The sequence below is a fragment of the Melopsittacus undulatus genome, chromosome 1, assembly GCF_012275295.1.
Source record: "Melopsittacus undulatus isolate bMelUnd1 chromosome 1, bMelUnd1.mat.Z, whole genome shotgun sequence".
Classification (NCBI taxonomy): domain Eukaryota; kingdom Metazoa; phylum Chordata; class Aves; order Psittaciformes; family Psittaculidae; genus Melopsittacus; species Melopsittacus undulatus.
The window spans coordinates 117,500,092-117,521,014 of NC_047527.1; the positions used below are offsets into that span (position 1 = coordinate 117,500,092).

At 35.6% G+C, this 20,923-nt stretch overlaps 1 protein-coding gene across 1 annotated transcript in view; it reads right to left on the minus strand.

The window, feature by feature from the left end:
- The window catches only part of MALRD1 (MAM and LDL receptor class A domain containing 1), a 246,477-nt gene that overhangs the window by 44,785 nt on the left and 180,769 nt on the right, over positions 1-20,923 (minus strand). Inside the window, exons 34-35 of the mRNA XM_031052491.2 lie at positions 7,072-7,347; positions 907-1,032 (exon numbers count right to left, since the gene is read on the minus strand). Of these exons, the coding sequence (XP_030908351.2) occupies positions 907-1,032; positions 7,072-7,347 (402 nt within the window). The remainder of the gene's footprint in view (positions 1-906; positions 1,033-7,071; positions 7,348-20,923) is intronic.

Here is a 20,923-nt window from a genome sequence, read left to right on the forward strand (position 1 = left end):
ATGAAAAATTAAAATTTAATTTCACTCCTCACTCCCTCTCTCCCCTCCCCTCCCCCGGTTATTATAGTTGTCATTGCTTGATTTCCAAAATGGCAGAATATCCACCTGTCATTTTGGATGCTTAGTACTTCCAAAACCTCTTCCTTTAGACCTTGACTTGGTGACACAAGTGTCAGATCATAAATACATTATAATCAATGGACTGTTATTGAGTTTATAGAAATCCTAGTGTTCACTTTAACATGCTTCTAATTTTTCTTAAGACAGAGTTTCATTTGACTCCATAAATAGCTAAGTGAGCTATTGCCACTTACTCAATTTTCAAACAGGAATATATAAAATAAAAGCCAGAACAACTGAACTTACATTAAATTAGTAACTAAGTCTACTTTATTATTGTTCTATGATTAATTTATTTAATTAATTGAATTTAATTAATTAATTTTATTCATTTATTTAATTTATTATTCTATGATTAATAGCTTTTATATAGGGGTGATGAGCAGACACTTATTCTTGTGTCACCAGCCTTCTCATTGAAGATGTCCAGAATTTTAACACTTTGAATCACATTCTCATTAAAAAATGTAAAAAAAAATCTATCCTGAAAATAGTAAAGGTGCTGTAGTAGAGGGGGATGTCAGTGGCATACAATTATCAGCCTTTGACATCCCTTAACATTGGTTTCCACATCACCACATTGAGTTTTACTGAAGTTTAGTTTTACATTCCTACAGCAAGAAAAACTCCAAATCAAATTCTCTCAATCTTCCTTAGTAAGACAATAACTAGGATGTAATTTGCTGAATTTTTAGCAGAGGAAATTTGGTTGAGAACTGCCTAAAGATTCAGTAGGAAATGACTACTTTTTTATTTCAAATAATAGTTTTATGCAAAACTATGTACCTGAACAGCTGGACTCATCAGGGCTGAAATCAATGCAGTCTACAATGCCATCACAACGCTGGGAGATTGCTATGCATTGATTAGTTGACGCACATAACAAAGAACCATCAAAACAATCTTTAATGGCTGAAATAAAAAGTAACATGGCTGTTAGCCTCTATGCTGCTTCTTCTCAGTGTTAAAAACTACCAGAAAACTTGAATTGTACTATATATAGTTACATCTGTATGACCTCTACAAGCTTTCATCTTCAAAGATACAGAACTTTACTGCTGAGCAGATAAATTAGTAAGTATACACTAAGCACATAAGTTACAGAAGGATATTTTTCCTATGTTATATCTGTGAGGAAGAGGAGGGCTTATTTACTTAAGATGTTGATAGAGTAAGGTACAAAACCCCAATGAAAACCCACAGAAAAATATCAGAAAACATAACTAACACTCATTACTAACCTATACTAAAATACAAGTAAAAATTACATTATATAGTTCATTTTTATTACAAGAAACCAAATACTTAAGAGATAGTTAACATGAAAAGGTAGAGAAATACTATTCTGAAAAGTTTAAACTTGAACACCTTTTTATTCTTGGGCATTCAGTTACATTCTCTGTGGTTGTCCAGAAGAATTATGAGGGGTTAATCTTTCTGGAATCACATAAGCTTTCAGATGCTGAGTTATTCCTGAGTCACTGATCTACAAGGATGTACCTGATGGTCTTGAAGACTTCTGTAGAGTATAACATAATTTTGTCATTGTATCTCACACCGTGTTCTTTTATGCTGCTTTAAACTATATATATATTTTAAGGTGTTTAGGTAATTTAAGTTGAACTCTCTCACCATGTCATTAATGTAAATCAGAGGGAACTCTTGTGACTTCATCAGAAGTAGATATATTCAAATTAGCTTGTGAGTTCTGAGTGGGAGAAAGAATCTGGGAATATTAAAAATACCCCATTGCCACATCTTAATTTCATAATACTTTCCTGCTCCTGGGTTCAAGAGCCAGAGTACATGGCAATAAGCCTTTTATGCTAGATGGCTAGGCTGCTGTAGGATATATTTTTCCACTCTTAGATACAATTTAAATCAGTGGCCAATATAGTCTGTAAGAGTGTGCTATATCTAAAATACTGCAGTTCAATTTAGACCACAATAACGGAGGCAAATCTTGCCAGTTCTGATCACATCAGTCAGCTCTTGCCAGTTTGGGTATTCTTTCAGAAATATGAAATTTCTTATGTTAGTAAGGGTTTGTGGGATTCAACCTTTTAATTACATTCACTGACCATTTACTGAAGTCTGCAGAAAAATATGTAGAAGAATACTTGCAAATATAAAAAGGAGATTGCTTTTGTTTCCAATTTCTATTCATCTTTATGAGGACTTAAAGGTTCTGTCTGATTTTAAACTATCACTACATTGTCCTGGACATGTTTTCTTCAACTGACTGAAGAAGTCTTGATATGGCAGTGACAGCGAGATAAAAGCAAGAAGGGGAAGAAGAAAAATTTCCTTTTCTGCTCTCCATTCCCTGACCACTCAGTCTGGCAGAACAGGTTGTGGTAGACTGCAAAAATGCAGCAGATTACAGCATCACTCCATATTTGTAGCATATATTACCATCTATCTCTTATGATTGTCAGCTTTCCAGAAAATAACTCACAGACCCATTCCCTCTGCTGCACTTTCTTAAGCAAATAATAACCTCATACTTATTTTGGTGCAGTCACATCGAAATCCTGGACATGTTTTGCAGTTTGGGGGAAATTTCCCAGTGGTATTCAAACCAGTTTTATAAGTGATCATTTGCACACAAGTAATCAGTCTGTAAAATAAATTGCATGTTCAGACTAGGACTTCAACAGAAACAAAGTTGGAAACTGGGCACAAAACGAATTCTTCTTTTGTGCTTTAGCCTTTTATTGCCTACACATATTTTTGAGGAACCTGTAAACTATGTGGTCGTAGAGTACCACTTCTGATTTGTCATATATATTATGACTAATAAAAAGATTTAAAGAAGTGTCATTTAGCTCTTTATTATTTCCCCTGGTTCCGGACTTGCTGCTGGACTCATACATGAGGATAAAACAGAAAAAATGCTCATTATTTTTTGTCCATTTGTATCTCTTGACTATTAAGGTGGTTTTGACATGTCCCTTTACATGTAAGTCCCTTTACATAGTAAGCCAAAATTTTTATACCACTTACAGGGGTAACAGTCAGAGTGATGGATCTGACTGCTGAATACTTCATAGAGATCCAGCATTTAAGACAGAATGTAAAATGGCACTAAGTTTCTGATGCTGAGATAAAGAATGTTAAGAGCACATTTTAAAAATAATGTTTTTTCTTTTATTGCACTGAAACTAAAATTAATATTGCTTACTGTTAACAGAGTTATGAATTGCTTCAGATTTCTCAAATTAGTTATTTTTCACTTTCAGGAGAGGCCTTCAAGGGTTTGGGGTACAAAGACATTAAATACAAGCATTAACAGCATTGAAGATACAAAAATGAAAACTATAATACCAGCTTTTTGCCTGTATTTCATTTTCCAGGTCCAAATCCAGTCTGTTAGAAAGGGTGAAAACACTGCAGCCTCTTTGATAGTATATCATTTTTAATATTTATTAGTAATTTAGAGCTTACCAGGACTACATAGGATACATTTTGGTGTACTATAGAGAACTGTGAAATCATTTTTTTATTAATTGTTATTAGCACTTCAGCCAAATGGTGTTGGGGTCTGTGGAAAAGTAATGCATCCCCCCACTGGTCCTAATACATTTATTTTACAACATTGCTATTGTAATCTGGCGGTTCTAAAACAATATATTGAATGTGTGATATAAAGTACCCTTCTGTAAAACTGACTGCAAGAAGAGGGCTGGAAAAGTAGAACATCTATAACTGAAAAACAGTTCCAAGATTTTCTTGTTAAAAGCCACAGGTAGTAAAATCCATCACATTAGTAGGTATAAAAAAGTATTAACATAATACTGTACAACCTAACTTCTGAGTGAACTCTATGGGAAATTCTGTCTGCATGAATCTAAGTCATGCAGAAAAGCATTTCTGTGGTAGAAATTGTGGTTTCAGTAGAGATCTAACTAATGCATTTTGTTTGTTTTTCTTTGTCCTTCTTTTGGGTTTTATACTTAATCTCTGCAAGGTGCATTTTGACAATTGGTCTTCATCCCAGAAAAAAACTTTCTCTGATGAATTCCTGAATTCAGGAGCCAGTCTATTGTTAAATTTAAATGAATTAAATTGCTAAAGGACCCGGCACACACAAAATGGAAGGTACCAATAAGCCTGAAACAGAAATGTATGTAAATCAGCATAAAAAAAAACCCCCAACAAACCAGCAAAAAACAACCCCCCCCCCCACCCCCGCCCCCCAACCCACCACCAACACCCAAACACCAAAATGTTGCTTTCTAAGTACTATTCTGGGCTCATAACTGCTTAGGAAAAAATTATTCAGTTTCAATCTAAAACCTGAATACACACACACCCCACAATCCACGGTGTTATTACAGTACGCATAGACTAGAGCTACTAGCATAACAATCAATTTTAGATATGCATAAATGCCAATAAAAAAAATCAATGTATGAGATATTTACTTTTTCTGACATTTTTCTTTTGAAAAACCTAAATGGCATTTCGCATGTTAAAAGTAGACAGCCAGAGACAAAATACTGCACTCTCATGGTGTATAAGTTTTGATGGGAGAACCAGCTGTGACAGTAATCACTTTTTCATTGATTCCACCCCAAACTGCCACTAATCACTTTCTTTTTGCTTTGCCTGCAATCATTATCTTCTTTGAAGAAGAAACATGAGTTGCTGCTTCTGTATTCATATCTTATATTGTCAACACCTACGTGTTTATGCAGCCAAAACTGAATTTTCTTTCTGCTTTGCCTCCAACCATTATCTTCTTCAGAGAAGAAACATGAGCTGCTGCTTCTGTATTCATATCTTATATTGTCAACACTTATATGTTTATACAGTCAAAACTGAATTTTGGAGTAGCAATGTGATTACAGATTTAAGTAAGTTTCCTTGGAGCACCAAGGTGTGCAATATCTATGGAGAATTTCTATTCTTTGAATAGACCAAAACTTAATATCCCCTCGTTCCCTGGGCATTGCTTAGAAGGCAAAGGCAATGAAACAACATCTGCTTTGGAGAATACTAATAATCACAATAAACTTGTGGCCTTGCCAATATTGGATATTGGGATTCTAGAACACATTAGCTGCAGTGGCATGGACTTGGGATGTGTACTAAGATACAGCAGGGACATCTCTAATAGAGGACAGATTGAGGAAGAAACAGGGTTGAATGAAAATTAGTGAGGTTTATTTGAACTTATGGGCATGTAAAATTTTTACATGCTTTTGGGGCATATAAAATTAAATGTAAGAGATATCTCAAAAAAGATGCCTTTTGACAAGAAAACCACAGAGCTCATTTCTAAACAAAAGTGTGTGGAAAGACATGGACAGATTAGTCTGCAAAATCCATCCCAGTTTTGTAGAACAGTTTTTTATAGGAAACCTCAAGTGCAGTGGCCTTCATGTATATTCAGTAGTCTTGTTACAAAATATTAAAGAACTTGAATTTCTAGCCCACTGGAATCTGATATCTTACTAATTCTTTTGTTTCTGACAGGGAGGAAAAATAAAATGTTAAAAACTTCCACAGAATGAGAACTTTAGAAAGAAATGCCTTTATACATAAATATTTGGGTTTTTTTCTCCTATGTAGCAATTATTTTGGTCTTCATGGAATGAAACATTTGGCCTTAGTTCATCTATGAGTAATGAAGTATTTTGAAATGGGCAGACATTCAATTTTGTGTCTATCTGAAACTTCATGGTATCTCATTGCAGTTACAGTTCAAAGCCTGTTGTTCTTGCATTTTGTTTGTGAGCTCTTTTCCTTGGCTGGGTATTGAGGTTTAAGCCCAGCCAGCAACCCAGAAGGCTGGGGAGGAGATGGGGAGGAGAATCGAAAGAATGCAACTCCCACAGGTTGAGATAAGGAGAGTCCAGTAACTAAGGTATAATACAAACCACTGCTGCTACCACCAATAATAATAACGATAAGGGAAATAACAAGGGAAGAGAACACAATCGATCACCACCCACCGACCGATACCCACCCCATCCCAAGCAGTGATCTCATCCTTCTGGGTAACTGCCTGTCATGGTTTGAGCATGTTTTGAGGGTGTTTTTGTTCAAGGTTTTTTCCAGCCAGGGGGAGTCTGGGAGGAGGGAGAGACAGGACACCTGACCCGGGCTGGTCAGTGAGGTGTTCCATACCATAGCACGTGATGCCCAGGATGCATACTGGGAAAGAAAGGGAAACAAAAGGGAAACAAAAACACCCTCAAAACATGCTCAAACCATGACACTGCCCCCAGTTTACATTCTGGGCATGATATCCTGTGGTATGGAATACCTCTTTGGTTACTTTGCGTCAGGTGTCCTGTCTCTGCTTCCTCCCGGCTTCCCCTCCTCCCTGGCAGAGCATGAGACTCAGAAAGTCCTTGGTCAGACTAAACATGACTTAGCAACAACTAAAAACATCGGTGTTATCAGCGCTGTTCCCAGGCTGAAAGTCAAAACCCACAGCTCTGCACCAGCTACTAAGAAGGAGAAAAATGACTGCTACTGTTGAACCCAGGACACTGGGCAAAGATTGCTGCTACTGCACGAACAGACTTGATTTTAATCTCCTTGAAAGATCATGGCTGCCTTGAATGTTATTGGATTAGAGAACTGCAAAATTGTATCTGTCATATTGCAATTAGAGATGAGGCAATACAAATGCAGGTGACTGATCCATGGAAAAAAGTGGAAATGCTTCCAATCATTAACAGAAATACAATACAAATTATTTTAAGCATTTATCAAAGTTGATAGCCAAGGAATAAGAATGCATAAGGAAGATTATTTGCAAAGATAGACTGTCTCTCCAGGTAAAATTTATATCACATTTATGATAAAATTAATATTTCTCTTGATGAGGAAATAGTGAATTTTACTCTTTACTTCATTCTGTTGCTATTTTTTCACATCATTGTTTTAGGAAAGTAAGTTAGGGTTGCCTTAACCATAGCAATGAAAGTAACTTACGACAGCCAACTTCATCTTCATTAAGGTAGCAGTCAGACACACCATCACATTTCAGGAGGGAGGGGATACAGCCTTTGGAAGGACACAAGAACTCTGTTTGCTTGCAAGGGCCTGGAGATGAGGTGGTAGGCATCTCCATGGGACAGTTCATTTCATCACTTCCATCCATGCAATCTTCAGTGCCATTGCATTTTGCAGCAAAGGGTAAACACTGCTGCACATATGCACATGTGAACTGGTCACTCTTGCATGTTGGAGGGTGTAGATCAGCTGAACCTACAAAAAAAAAAAAAAAAGAAATATTTATTTCTCAGACCCCTAAGTCCCTGTTTCATCCGACAAAAATCACTGCAACTGAATTTTACCAGTAGAAAAGTTAGAAATATTTGTGGAAACTGATTTCTAAGAAGCTGGCTATGCTAACACTGTGCTTTAAACCAACAGTGTCTCCCATGGGAGCAATATGATGGATTCCTGTCAATTTTGTTATATGTGCAAGGAAAAGAGAAACATCTCAAAATTTAACTTTACATATTTAATCTTTTCTAGGACAATTTGCTGAAGGTTAGTAAAGAAAATAATATGATTGTTAGAGACAATGAAAGTAAAATTAATGTCTCCAGCTCTGTAAAAGACAGGAGTTTTGCTGTTGACTTGGGCTGAAGCAGAGCAAATTAATGCAAAATTTCATGAGTGGATTTTAGCTTAACTTTCAAAAAGGTGCAAGCATTGTTATCTGACCTCAGAAGTCAAATGTTACTGCTACATTATGACACACTGTAAGGTATTACATGGATTTTGTCATTGTTTTACTACTTTTAATCCACTGGGCATGGCAGTATGTTTGTTTATTCTGTGATACCAGGCTGGGGTTTTACAGCAGGAGAACTTTGCTGAAACATGCTCAGTTTCTAAAATAACTGCATCATGAATAACAACAGAGTTTTGTACAAAAAATGAGCTGCTAATACAGTGAAGTAAACAGAATACCAGTATTGCATTACTGTCTGGGTGCTTGTGAAACCGTTACAGAAAAAAGAGCTCAAACTGCTGTCTAACACTGACCTTAGCTAGCTTAGCAATTTTTGATTTTCATGTTGTTGTCAGAAAATCATAATTGAAAAGCTTCATATAATAAAATATTCCAGACAACAATTTATATCACTAGTGTTGTAAACACTATCATGCAACTAGAAAAATGTATTTAATAAACTGGATATAATCTACATATACATCAATAACGATGGCTTTAACAGTGAAAATAATAACCTACAGATCTTTGGGCTGGTTTTATTCAGAATTACATCAAAAATCCCTCAAAACCACATACTTTTAAATGGGATTGAAAAGATTGCATTTTCATATGTGTTTTGTAAATGTGTTAGTCTCAAAAAGATTATTTTCATATATCCTACTGTGAAAGACTCATAAAAGTTGTCCTTAGATAGTTGATTACAGACATATAAATCACATAATGAATTTATTTAAAAAAAAGTATTTTAGCTTTTGCATTTTTTTCCTACTTTGTTCCCACATTTTAGCAGATAATTAATAAAAGTAGCACATAAAGATGTTAGAATTGGGTTCATCATGAAGGATTTGTATATGAGGCCATGATTCAAGCTTGCCGATGACACCCAGCTGTGTGGTTCAGTTGATACACTGGAAAGAAGGAATGCCATCCAGAGGGACCTTGACACACTTGTGAGGTGGGCTGATGCCAACCTCATGAAGTTTAACCATGCCAAGTGCAAGGTCCTACACCTGTGTCAAAGCAATCCCAGGCACAGCTACAGGTTGGGCAAAAAGGAAATTCAGAGTAGCTCTGCAGAGAAGGACTTGGGGGTGTTGGTCAATGAGAAAATGAACATGAGCTGGCTTCAGTGTGCACTTACAGCCCAGAAAGCCAACCGTATCCTGGGCTGCATCAAAAGGAGCGTGACCAGCAGGTCAAAGGATGTGATCCTGCCTCTCTACTCTGCTCTCGTGAGACCTCACTTGGAGTATTGTGTGCAGTTCTGGTGTCCTCAACACAAGGACATGGAACTGTTAGAACAAGTCCAGAGGAGGGCCACGAGGATGATCAGGGGCTGAAGCACCTCCCGTATGAAGACAGGCTGAAAAAGCTGGGGCTGTTTGGCCTGGAGAAGAGAAGGCTGCATGGAGACTTCACAGCAGCCTTCCAGTATCTGAAGGGGGCCTACAGGGATGCTGGGGAGGGACTATTCATTAGGGACTGTAGTGATAGGACAAGGGGTAATGGGTTCAGACTTGAACAGGGGAAGTTTAGATTGGATATAAGGAAGAAATTCTTATGACGGTGGTGAGGCACTGGAATAGGTTGCCCAAGGAAGTTGTGAATGCTCCATCCCTGGTGGTGTTCAAGGCCAGGATGGACAAAGCCTTGGGTGACATGGATCAGTGTGAAGTGTCCCTGTCCATGGCAGGGGGGTTGGAACTGGATGATCTTAAGGTGCTTTCCAACTCTAACTATTCTATGATTCTATGATTCTGCCTACATACCAATGAAATGCATGGGAAGTTATTAGGAGAACCTATTTCTCTCTTTATTGATATAAAACTAGAACTGTTGAAGATAGAGCACATCTTACCCAATTGTTTTTTTTAATGAACTATTTTATATTTTTAGTTTGCATTTGTTCTAAAAAAAGAAAAAGCTATAATTAGATTAGATAGCTCCTTTTCTTTTTTTTTTTTTTTTTTGTCTTCTCTTGCTTCTGACCCTTTTCCTCACAGTGCCTAGGTGGCATTAAAGCAGCAAAAATGATTTAACTGCAGTCAGATCCACTTAGACATGCAATTTTGTCATTGACTAGTCTAGTTCTAGTTTTCCTGTTTTTCACACAGTTCCAACACATTTGACTTTTCTCTGGTCACTTGCAGGAAAAATTGCTTTTATAGTACATTTGTGACTGTTTTTGACTCAGTTTAATTCCTGTTCATAATATGCTTGCTAACAGGTTTTTACCTAAATTGCTCTGAAAAGTGAAAACCTAAACTCAATACTTTTTGAATATGTTGCTTGTTATGAATCTTGTTTTGAGTGTTGTACTATATTCAGCCTTTTACAGCTCTGATCAGTTTAGCCACATGGTCCCAATCATGAAAAGTGCTTATGTGTGTAAATGACCCCATACTAAATTCAGTAGTTAGGCAAATTCTCAAATGCTTTATTGAATGGGGATCGATATTTTTATAATTATTATTTTCCATCATTATTCCTTATTGATGTTAGAAAATAATGTATAGAAAGAAATTTTCCTGACTTGCATATGAATAATTTCAGAGTGTGAGATTTTCACTGAGAGCAATGAAAATGTCTCCAATTTATGCTAAAGTTTAAGTTCAGAATAAGGTTAACCAGTGGTATTGTTGAGGTTTGCTTTATGTTTTCAGTACATTAATAAAAATCCAAAGTGATACCCTGAAATAAGCAAAAGCATTTTAGATCAGAACTATAAGATTAGAATATACCTCAAAGACCGTTAGAATATCACCTTGTTTGTTAACTCACATTACACATTAATTAGCTCACATAGCTCTGGTTTCAGATGCAATAGGAAAATTGCACTCTGGATGATATTCTATATAACACCATGACTGTACTCCCAAGTTCTTTTTTCTTTTTTCTAAAAATAAAGTAATTTATAAATAATTTTCTTAATTATGTCTTAAAAGTGCCTGCTACAAATGTTGAAAATTTATAAAACATTAATTTTTATATAGCTAACATTTAAACCCAACTAATTAGGAATATGCAAAACTAGAAAATCATTAGCTAATTTCAGCTGAAATCTCAAGCAATGTATTAATGCAAAACTAATTACTTGCATTCAAAGCTACTGTCTATGTAATTATTTATATTAAGCTCACCGTTGCAGTATCTGCTACTAACATGTTTCTTTCTAAATGTTGACAATATTAATTCTGTTTTCCTGCCACTGGGAAGAATTGAACTGAAATGTTAACACTGCAATGGGGTTTGAAGGGAAAAATAAGCTGGCACTAACAAGATACTCATCATAAATGCCTTCTATAATGCCAAGTTAAACAGTGGTATGCTCACCTGACTCAGCTGTAGAAACTAAACTTACGCATTTATTAATCTTATATCCACTTTTTTAGATATGTATGAAGGCTATGTAAACAGCTGTTTTTTTTCAATGCAATCTGAACTACCTGTTTGTGGCCCATTACAGCCATTACACTTGAAATCATTAGGTTCAATAATTGCCTAATACTGGCAAGCCAATAAAATGCATCCTGCCCCTTGTGCCAGATGAAGAAAATTTGTTCCCAACCCAGGAATCATCCTCTGAGTGTTGGGTGGCTCTCATTTTGAGACCACATTCAGGAGTGGAGGACATATTGTACAGTTTGCTTTTTTTAAAAAGCGGTATCTATATGAAGCTATTTAAGGACTTGGAGATAAATCAACTGAAAATAACGTGTTCTAAGGAACACTTTATAAAAGCTTAACTTTCTGTATTCATGCATGATAACTGAACAGCGGGACTGGAGAACCTCAAGAATACATTCAGTATTTGCACACAGATGGAAAGCAAACTAATCAAAAACAATTTCAGAGAAAATAACCTCTGCTCTACAGAATACCAAATCCTTATTTAGATCTGCATGAAAAAGAACAGCAAATTGTTAGTGTTCCATTATATCTAAATAATCATGACTTTTTAAGTAGGAAGCTGAGGACATATCCTTATTTTATTTTGCACTCAGTGTTTTATTTTACCTTGCATATGGCAAATACACAAAATCAAAGAAAGGGTTTTAAAATGTGTGTATAACATCTACTTGTACATCATAAAAAAGTCATTTTAATTAGGACCTAAAAATTACATTTAAATTTGGTCCTAAGCCTTTGTGAAACCTTTTCACACAGCTGTTCTGGGTGTGTTACGACCTAAGGACCAAGAAGTGCCTACAAACACCCTCACACTTTGAAGAGAAGTTAGGTAGCTGATAGATACAAAAAAGCAAAACTCAGTGAGTAAGGCAAACCAAATTTGGTATGTATTGCTTCATGAACTTTAATAACTACAGCTGAATATATCTGTATTTCATTGTTGTCAGATAAAATGGGTACCTTTAGATACATTTTTATTTCAATGCACTAACCATCAAATCATCTATTACACTAAATAGAGCTTGTGAGCTGATGATTTGGGACTAAGGAGCATTTAAAGTAAGTCAAGAAGTGTTCATCTTCAAGGACATAATTACATATTTATGGGACAAGGATTTACTGTTTGATTAAGTTTTTCTTGACATATATGCTTTATTGTATTATTGTCTTTGTCATCCATGGAGTGTACTGACGCTGTTTCCTGACTGTGTGGCAAACTTCACAGATCAGCACTGTAAACTTTTTGCCCATGAATTGTTGGGATTCAGTCACAGGAAACATCAGAACTGCTATTTCTGAAATGCTAGTATAAAATATATATTTTCATTACACAGACATTAGCGCAGCAAGAAGCACATAAACACATTTAATCTGAATGAAAAACACCTTCATGCTATCTACCTTTTTTTTGCCTTTCTTGTTCAGATACCAAGATCTCTGGTGCAGAGTAGGTCCCCATTTATATCTATGTATCACTTGTAACAGTAAATTCTAATTAAGACCTGTAGACAGTGGCATTATAGTCAACACCAGAAAGCCTGAAATAAAGTTACCCCACGCTATTATGCAGCATTAACCCAGTTGTATCAGAATTTGCTCTAAAGCCCATTTAGGTAAATGGGGCAACTCATCGATTTTAATGGGCCTTGCATTAGACCCTTAAAAACTAACATCCTGTTATATTTGCATAAGTAATTTGCCTACTAAATCTAATAAAAACAATGACTCTATTAGCTGTAGCTAAAAGAGGCCAAAAAATATCCCCCTCCAACAGTTTCCATTAGACAAGAGTATAAATTAATTACAGGCCAAATCCAATGCATTAATCAAGCTGAAGTAAGTGGCAGTCCTCATTTTCACTTCAGTAAACATTAGTTCAGGGCATGAAATCAGCCCATTCAAGGTGCCAAGGAAATAACCTTGTTAAAAAAAAATTAACCAGACTGAAGCCTTTCAAATACTTTAACAATCTGCCCATGTGCCTTCATCAGTTCCAATAAGTTTCTGCTGTAAGATAAAATGTTAATTTTAAAGCCTGCAAAAAGGCAAAAAGGGAGAAATCAAGTCTGGCAAATTGAATCTTTAATTCTCTTCCTTTTGTGAAAACACAAAAGAATAAGGGTGCTGAAGAGAATCCCAGAGACCCTGTTACAAAACCAGCATTAACAAAATCAGAACTTGGCCCAATGACTTCAGTTTACCTGTGCAGAATTGTGCAGAATTTATTTTAAATTATTGCAGTTTGCTAATATACAAACATAATGGAAAAAAGAGACAGGTTTATTGCCAGTAAAATCAAACTATGATTTATAATTTCTCCTCAGAGAACTACTACTTATCTCTGAAGCACACTGACTATCTGCAACAGCAATATGGCAATATTTGCCATATTTTTGTCAAGAACAGTACAGGACTTGCTAGCTATGCCTGCACTTGTAATAGATGTATTTATTTGTTTATTAGGAGCAATGAAGAACTGGAGAATCTGGGAAGCTTTAGTTTCCAACAAAATGAGGTGGGCTGGATTAAAGGACAGGTTTAGAGTGGAAAAAAAGCAGCTTCTTGGAATCAGCACATTTTTATAGGTGGGGTGGGAACACAACACTATGTTATATATTTTATTTCTCAACTTGTAAAGAAAGGTAGCTTCTACAGGCACAAATATATCATCAGCTGACACAAGCCCTGAAAAAAAATGTGGTAAAACTCGTATAATTTCCAAGATAAATTGAAGTTTGTGATTTACTCTTATTGAAGAGAAAGATAAGTTTTACATAATGAAGAATCTGAGAATTTTATTCTTTCTAAGATAGCATCAAGAAACTATTCCATTCCAAAAATGATTGCTCTCCATCCCTCCAAGGAAATATGTTGATGTTATGAACAAATTTAGCAAGGCAAAATATAATCTCTGTGATTTGAAGCTTGCTTGGGTTTTTTTTTTGGTGTAAACAGATGGGTTTTGCAGGTTCAATATTAATGAAACTATTTCAATACACTATTAATAAATTGAAAGATTTCTTAATTTCCCAAAAGGCACCTAGCTTGAATCAGAAGATTCCAGTATCCTGTGTAAGTATGAGAAAGCAGAGAGAAATAGAAATATTTGGACACATATATTTAATTATTTAAATATACATGGTATAATTGTATTCAGAACTTGCCACTAATTATAGTTGTTTAAATAGTATAACTATGTTATCCTAAAATTATTCTGCTTCCTTGTCTGTCAAATCCACAAAAAAATGTGGCTTAACTGCCAGCTAGGTCTGTGCACTGGAAGGTACTGAAACATGCTGAAGGAGTTTTTAAAGGCACTATGCCCTGGACTGTAACTTTTACTCTGTAAAAAAGTAGAAATACCCTATCTCATTCAAGCAAATAGAACCTAAACCATATTCGGATTTATTTTTGGAGAAACTACCTAATTAAAGAAACTAATCACAAATATCCCTGGTATCCCCAAGTCCTCTATTACCATTAATCCTGCTTTACTCTTCCCCTTTGTTTTTACAGGCTGCCTGGCTGCCTCCCTCAGGAGCTCCCCCTGAATCGTCTCTTGCCCAAATCTCTCAACCTGCCAGAGATTTCTGCTTCACTGCAAGCATGAGTGGACAAGCTAACAGTGATTCCCCTGGCTCTGCATCTTAAAGAAAACAGAAGTTAAGTCTTCTGTACAGAGTTTTTCCCTGTGACCTAACACTGTGGTATTAACAGCTTCCAGTATCTCCTGCATTCAGGCTCTGGGAGTTTCAGAGATGGATCATTGACTTCACCTAAGCCTTTGTCAGATGAGTCCTCTTCCACTGTAGAATTTTCTCACTATTGCTTCACATGTGTGAATACACGGACACGCTCATGCACATGCTTCAGCAAGACAGTCTCGGAGCCACCAGGCTATTTTTTTTTTGCACAAATAACACATAAGCAACCACTGTACTTTCCACGTTGCTGTTTCTTAATTAGTTATAGGTGTCATTTATACTGTTCTTATAAGATTCAGTGAAATAGCATCTACTAAAAGTGCCAGGGAACATATACAATTAACTTCAAATGGATAGTTTCTAGGCTGTTAGGATATTTGACTACTTTGCCCATAACAATAAAGAAAAACAATACTACATTAAAAGGTGCATCTGAATAATGTATATGAAGAAACCAAAATATCCAATTATGTCTCATCAGGGATATCTCTGCATTGGAAAAAGCAGAATGTGCTCTAGGTAAAATAATATTCAATAATGTGGTTAAAGATTACATAATTGTATATAAACACATAGATCCTGTTGTGAAGCAAAGGGAAGTCTGTGGCAGTAAAAGCAGGGAAGGTTTCTAGACAATCAGGATTCAAAGTGTATTCTATGAAGCAGAGATAAAATAGTTCTCAATATATGTTATGAGAAATAAATAACAACTAGCCAAGTCTTTAAGAATTAACATTTCCAGGCATATAAACCTTTGCTCTGTGGTTTCTAATATGAAATCACAAAGGGATTGACTTCTGAAGAATGGCTACTAACCATTTTCTGAAAATCAGATACCTAAAAGATACCATATAGCACCTAAAATTACAGTAGCTCAGACTAATGGTTAATTTTGATAACCTTGACCACTAACCATTAGCTTATTATCTATATAGAATTATTTTTTTTTATTCTTTCTTTCTTTATGCTATCTATGCTATATGGAAATAGTGCTTATAGTAAATATTCTTTTACCAAGTTATTTCAATTAAAAAGTCTTAGAAACAACTTAATTCTGCTGGTTTAATTACAAATACTCATCTGAGACAACTTGTATTAGAAGATGTCAGTAATGAAGTTCATTTCCTTCCACTTTGAAAAAAAGAATGGCATACAGGCCTTTTGGAACACTTCTCAGCCTGGTGAGTGAACCTGCACCCAGCATACATTTTTGGTATGATATTGCATATTGATATTAGACAAGGTGTAATTCTGCTATAGTTGGGAGGTCAATGGAAACTGTTTTGCCCTGAAGGAACTTCCGGATTGGGTCTGTCATATATACATCTGTTGTGAGATCTGAAACTGCAATATAGAGAAGTCTTGAAGAAATCCTACCCACCAGACAGAAGAATGAATCACTAAGACTTAAAAAAATTTTTATACAATTCAAGACCTAAATGAGAATACACTGAGCTGCTTTCTTCTTTGTGAATATAATCCTAGATTCATACAAACATCAGCATATAATTTAAATCCTGAATATTAAAAATTTCCTTAGCGTTAAGAGGGGAACTGACAAGTTAAAGGGAAAACTCCCCTGAGAATTACATGCAGCTCTGGTAGCCTCTGAATTACAAATGTCTGGCAGTGGGGATTGCACAGGGAGAAAACAGTATGTGTAGTTCCCTTTTTCTTATTCTTTTTGCCAGGTACCCATAAGTGTTGGAGACAGGTTATATTGATAGATCCACTTTTTCTTTACTTACTATGGCTGACTTAAGTTCAGATTGTATCTATCCTAAATTTTGTGATTGAAATGCAATTTCCTTTGTTTCAGCACTTCTTCTGAAAAGTTAGGAAAGATGATCTATAGGGGTGGATCTAACTGTCTGTCATGACTTTCTTATGAAGGCTCAAAGACATTGAAGATTTTGTTTCTGGAGGATATTAGGTTTTAGGGTAGTGGAAAGCTTTTGTGTTTGCTTTTTAAAAAAAACCTTCACAGTATTAGTTGTCTTGGGCTTGAAGGTAGAGCTAAATCCAGTGTTGTGATTCACAGATTGCAATTTGCTTTTTCTATTTGTTTTATTGCAACCAGTAAAAGCTTGCTCAATGTAAGGATTATTTCAAATCTTTACAACAGGTCTAGTTTGTGTTTTGTTACAAAGCAATGGGAGGACTCGGATGAGTTACAGCATGTCAAAGCAAACTTTTCACCTAAGTGAAAGCCGCCCACAAGCCCTGAAGAGTTTCAGTACATAAATGGCAAATCTGACCCATTTATTGGTAACCTGTGCAGTGAAGTCAAGAACTATGACAATGTTAGCAAAAAAAGAACAACCCACAGCAGTCTGGGAAATAGCACTGGGGTTTGTGCAATTCCACCATGACCAAATGACACAGTGTTAGAGACAACATATCCTCTCTATGCTGAGTATTTTGCATTATGTGAGTTACTCTTTTATCTCCAATGAATCCTTCCATAATGATATTTTCTGCTGCAGACAAATCTTCCAGGTGAAAGTGAAGACACAGTAGAGAGCGGGGAGGAATTTGTAACACTGGCAGTCATTTCTCATGTGTTGATAAAGTATTAAGAGTATTTCACAAAACAGAAAAGAAAATAATTCAGATAGCACTGAGCAGCTGTGGGTAGGAAACTATGAAAGGAAACGCAGACTAAAAAAAGAAATGAAAAATTACACAATGATAAGGAAAGGTGGATTCTAGAACTGCATGATGTTTGCACTCCTGTTTATATCCAAGATGCAGCTCAAATATTCATCATAAAGTGTCAGCAGTATTCTTTTTTAATAAACTGAAACATAAGGCAATTACTTACAGCAGTACTATTTAAAAGTATCAGTTCACAAAGAGCTGTTGTGAAAGAGTGGCTAGCAAGTATATTCGAGGGGCTGGAGCAGCAGTTAGTGCTGACTTTGTACTAATATTTACCTTCTTACAGCAGATCTCTGCAAGCACAAAGATTTTGCTTGGGTGATCTCTGGAAGAGATCACAAAATATATTTACTATTAATTTGTTTCTTGAGGATACTCTTCTAATACATAAAAGTGCTATGTAACTAATATCTCATTATTTAAATTACACAGACTTTGTCCATCCAGTTTATTTCTCCAATAATGAATGAGTGATGAAACCTAGTATTCGGATTTACATAAGCAGAATAAAGTTTGGATGTTAGAAATAAGCTAGATCCTCTGCCACCGACAGACAGTGCTGCAGTTCTCTGTGCATTTGCATCAGCTAGAAGTTACTTCTGCAGTAGGCCAGAGACTAGCTTGGTCACACTTTATTTAAATGTTCAGAAACATTCATGGATCTGTAGAAACTCTCATGGCTAATGAGGGCTGACTACTTAAAAACAAATAAAAACCACAGCTGAATTAGAGCTACTGGTAATGCTTTATTGCTTAGAGCTCCCAACTAGCTAAATTACCATGGCTTCTATTTAGAAGATGTTGCCTCAGGAAATCCAAAGTAATTTAAGACAAGTGAAAAATAATAATAGAGAGAGAAGAAAAAGATCTGCAGCAGCAAAGCAATCTCCTGAAAGGGAGAACATTGCAAAAAGCCTCCATTGCAGGCAATACACTTTTCTTGGAGCTAGGTCTTTGAATAAATGTGATGAGCAAAAATCAAAGCAGGACTGACAGTGGAGTAGGTAAACTTTCCCACCCTTTCTGTTAAAGGAAAATGTTCTTGCTTACATATCTACAGGCAGTGATTTTATGTTATTTGAAGGTAATATCTTCAAATTTTACCATCTGAATTTTTGAACAGTTAGCAACAATAATTAGTAAAAAATAACACTTCAAAGTAGCTGCTTTTTGTCACCACCAATATCAAACCATTAGAGGTAGGTTTTTCCTCCTTAACAGCTGTGGTTTATTATACACAGTTTGTGTGGTTCTCTTGCCTCTTCGCAAGGACAGATTTGGTCTACCTGGACAGCATTTTTTGTTGGAGAGGATATTATGTATCAAGTCAGAGACTCATTAGGAGATTGCCTTCCATTAGACAACTGTATATATTTTTTGAGAAATACATACCTGGGACAACAGTAAGACTATAAAACTGGGGGACGGAGATGGACGGTATAGATGATAGAAGAAACTGGCAGAATTGTCAGGGGGAGCATAAAACTGTGAAGTGGTTGGTGAAGGCAAAAAATGTGTGGAAAATCCTAAAATATGATGCCTGAAATTGGATGCCCCATTAAGCGATGAACAGGAGGTGGATGAGTAGAATGTGGGAGAGTGGAAGCATCAGGACTGAGGATGAATCTAGGATGATACATTTAATGCAAGCTAGAGGTTATGAATAGAGGTATGAAAAAAAATAGTGATAAGGCTAGAATACTTTGTACTCTTAATTCCAAGTAATGGATTTAATTGAGTGTAAGATGATCTACAGCAGAACATGGGAGAAGGATGCAATGTGATAAGGATTAAAAAGCATGAAAAAGACCTCCTACAACCAAGGTTTGCCAATTGATGTTTTTCCAATAACAAATACATTATTTTCCAATAACTTAAGGTTTGTGCGTATTCAGAAAGAACTGGCTAATTCATAGAAGAAAAATAAGTTGAAAGATATGAGAAAACATGGCCTTCAGAACTTCAGAAATCCTCTGAACCAAATTAATTCAGATTGGGAAAGACTGAGGGAAGTCAGAATTTGTCATGTTCTTCTTTCATTCTGTTACATTGCCTTGGGTATCCATTATTTGCCATACCAGAATATTTGCCTAGGCTTCTTTTAAGGTAATATATTTTATGCCATTGTTGAAAAAGCATAAAGAATAGACTTTAAAAAATAATGTTTTATAAAGAATTAATGTACAAAGCCTTCTTATACCTCTAGAAATCATCATCAAAAGTACATAGAAATTGTCTTCAGCATACAAGCACATAAGAATACAAAGACAATTATCCTGCCTTTAAGTTAAACATGTCAGCTGTTTAAGGAAAAGTCTGTTTCTTTTTCAGATGCGATGATAATGATATAATGCAGAACAGAGCAAGATAACCCACCATTTCCATCTTGTAAGTACTGCAGCTTGTAGGAACTAATTCTAGGCATATTGCCAGTTTGCCACAGAAAGGAATAAGCTGATTCCTGAAGATGTCTGCCCCTTCTGCAGCTAGGTGAAGAGAGAGCCTAGATGACCACCTAAGACTGTCTGATTTATTTTTAAGTGGTTGCATGTAGATAAAGTATGAAGTTTTGACTTAGCCAACAAATTCCACATAAGTAAACAGTATAAGTCTACAAAATTTTCTTAGGGGATTCCTTATGATATACCATATTTGTAAGACAGAGATGGTGATATAAGTTAGATACTTCGAAGTATTCCATAATGAAAATCTCTGAAGAAAAATAAAGTGATTAGAAGATGTTGCTCCATAAAAATTACCTAATTTCTATAGCTATTATTAGTTAAACTATATTTACATTTTATCTACACTATTATTATATGTACTTTCCATGGAAACTATTTTCCTTTTTCTACATTCATGCTCGTTCATAATTAACTGACAAAGTTGGAATTGGAATTGGAAAATTGATTTGTATACATTATTGGAATACAGACATACATTTTTCCAGTTAACTACAGGTACTTAAAATATATAATTTGAAAATTTCTCTTTCTATTATGCCACATTATGCATAAAGCTGCCAAAGTAATTCTTTGGTATGGTTAACAAAGGTTATTTAATTACCATGATTACCATAATAGGGGTAGAACAAGCACCTGTTTATGTACATAGTCTGCAGCTCACTGAAGACATTCCAAAATAGTATTTCCCTGAGCTGATTGGCAGTATCATTCAAAGAAAAAAACCAAACCTTTTTATTCAGCTTGTAACTGAGCAAGTACCACCTGTGTAAACATATAATTTCACCTTAAGCCTTAATTGGCATGTGGTTAATTCTCCAAGGAACTGCTTAATCATCACAATAAAAACAACAAATAAC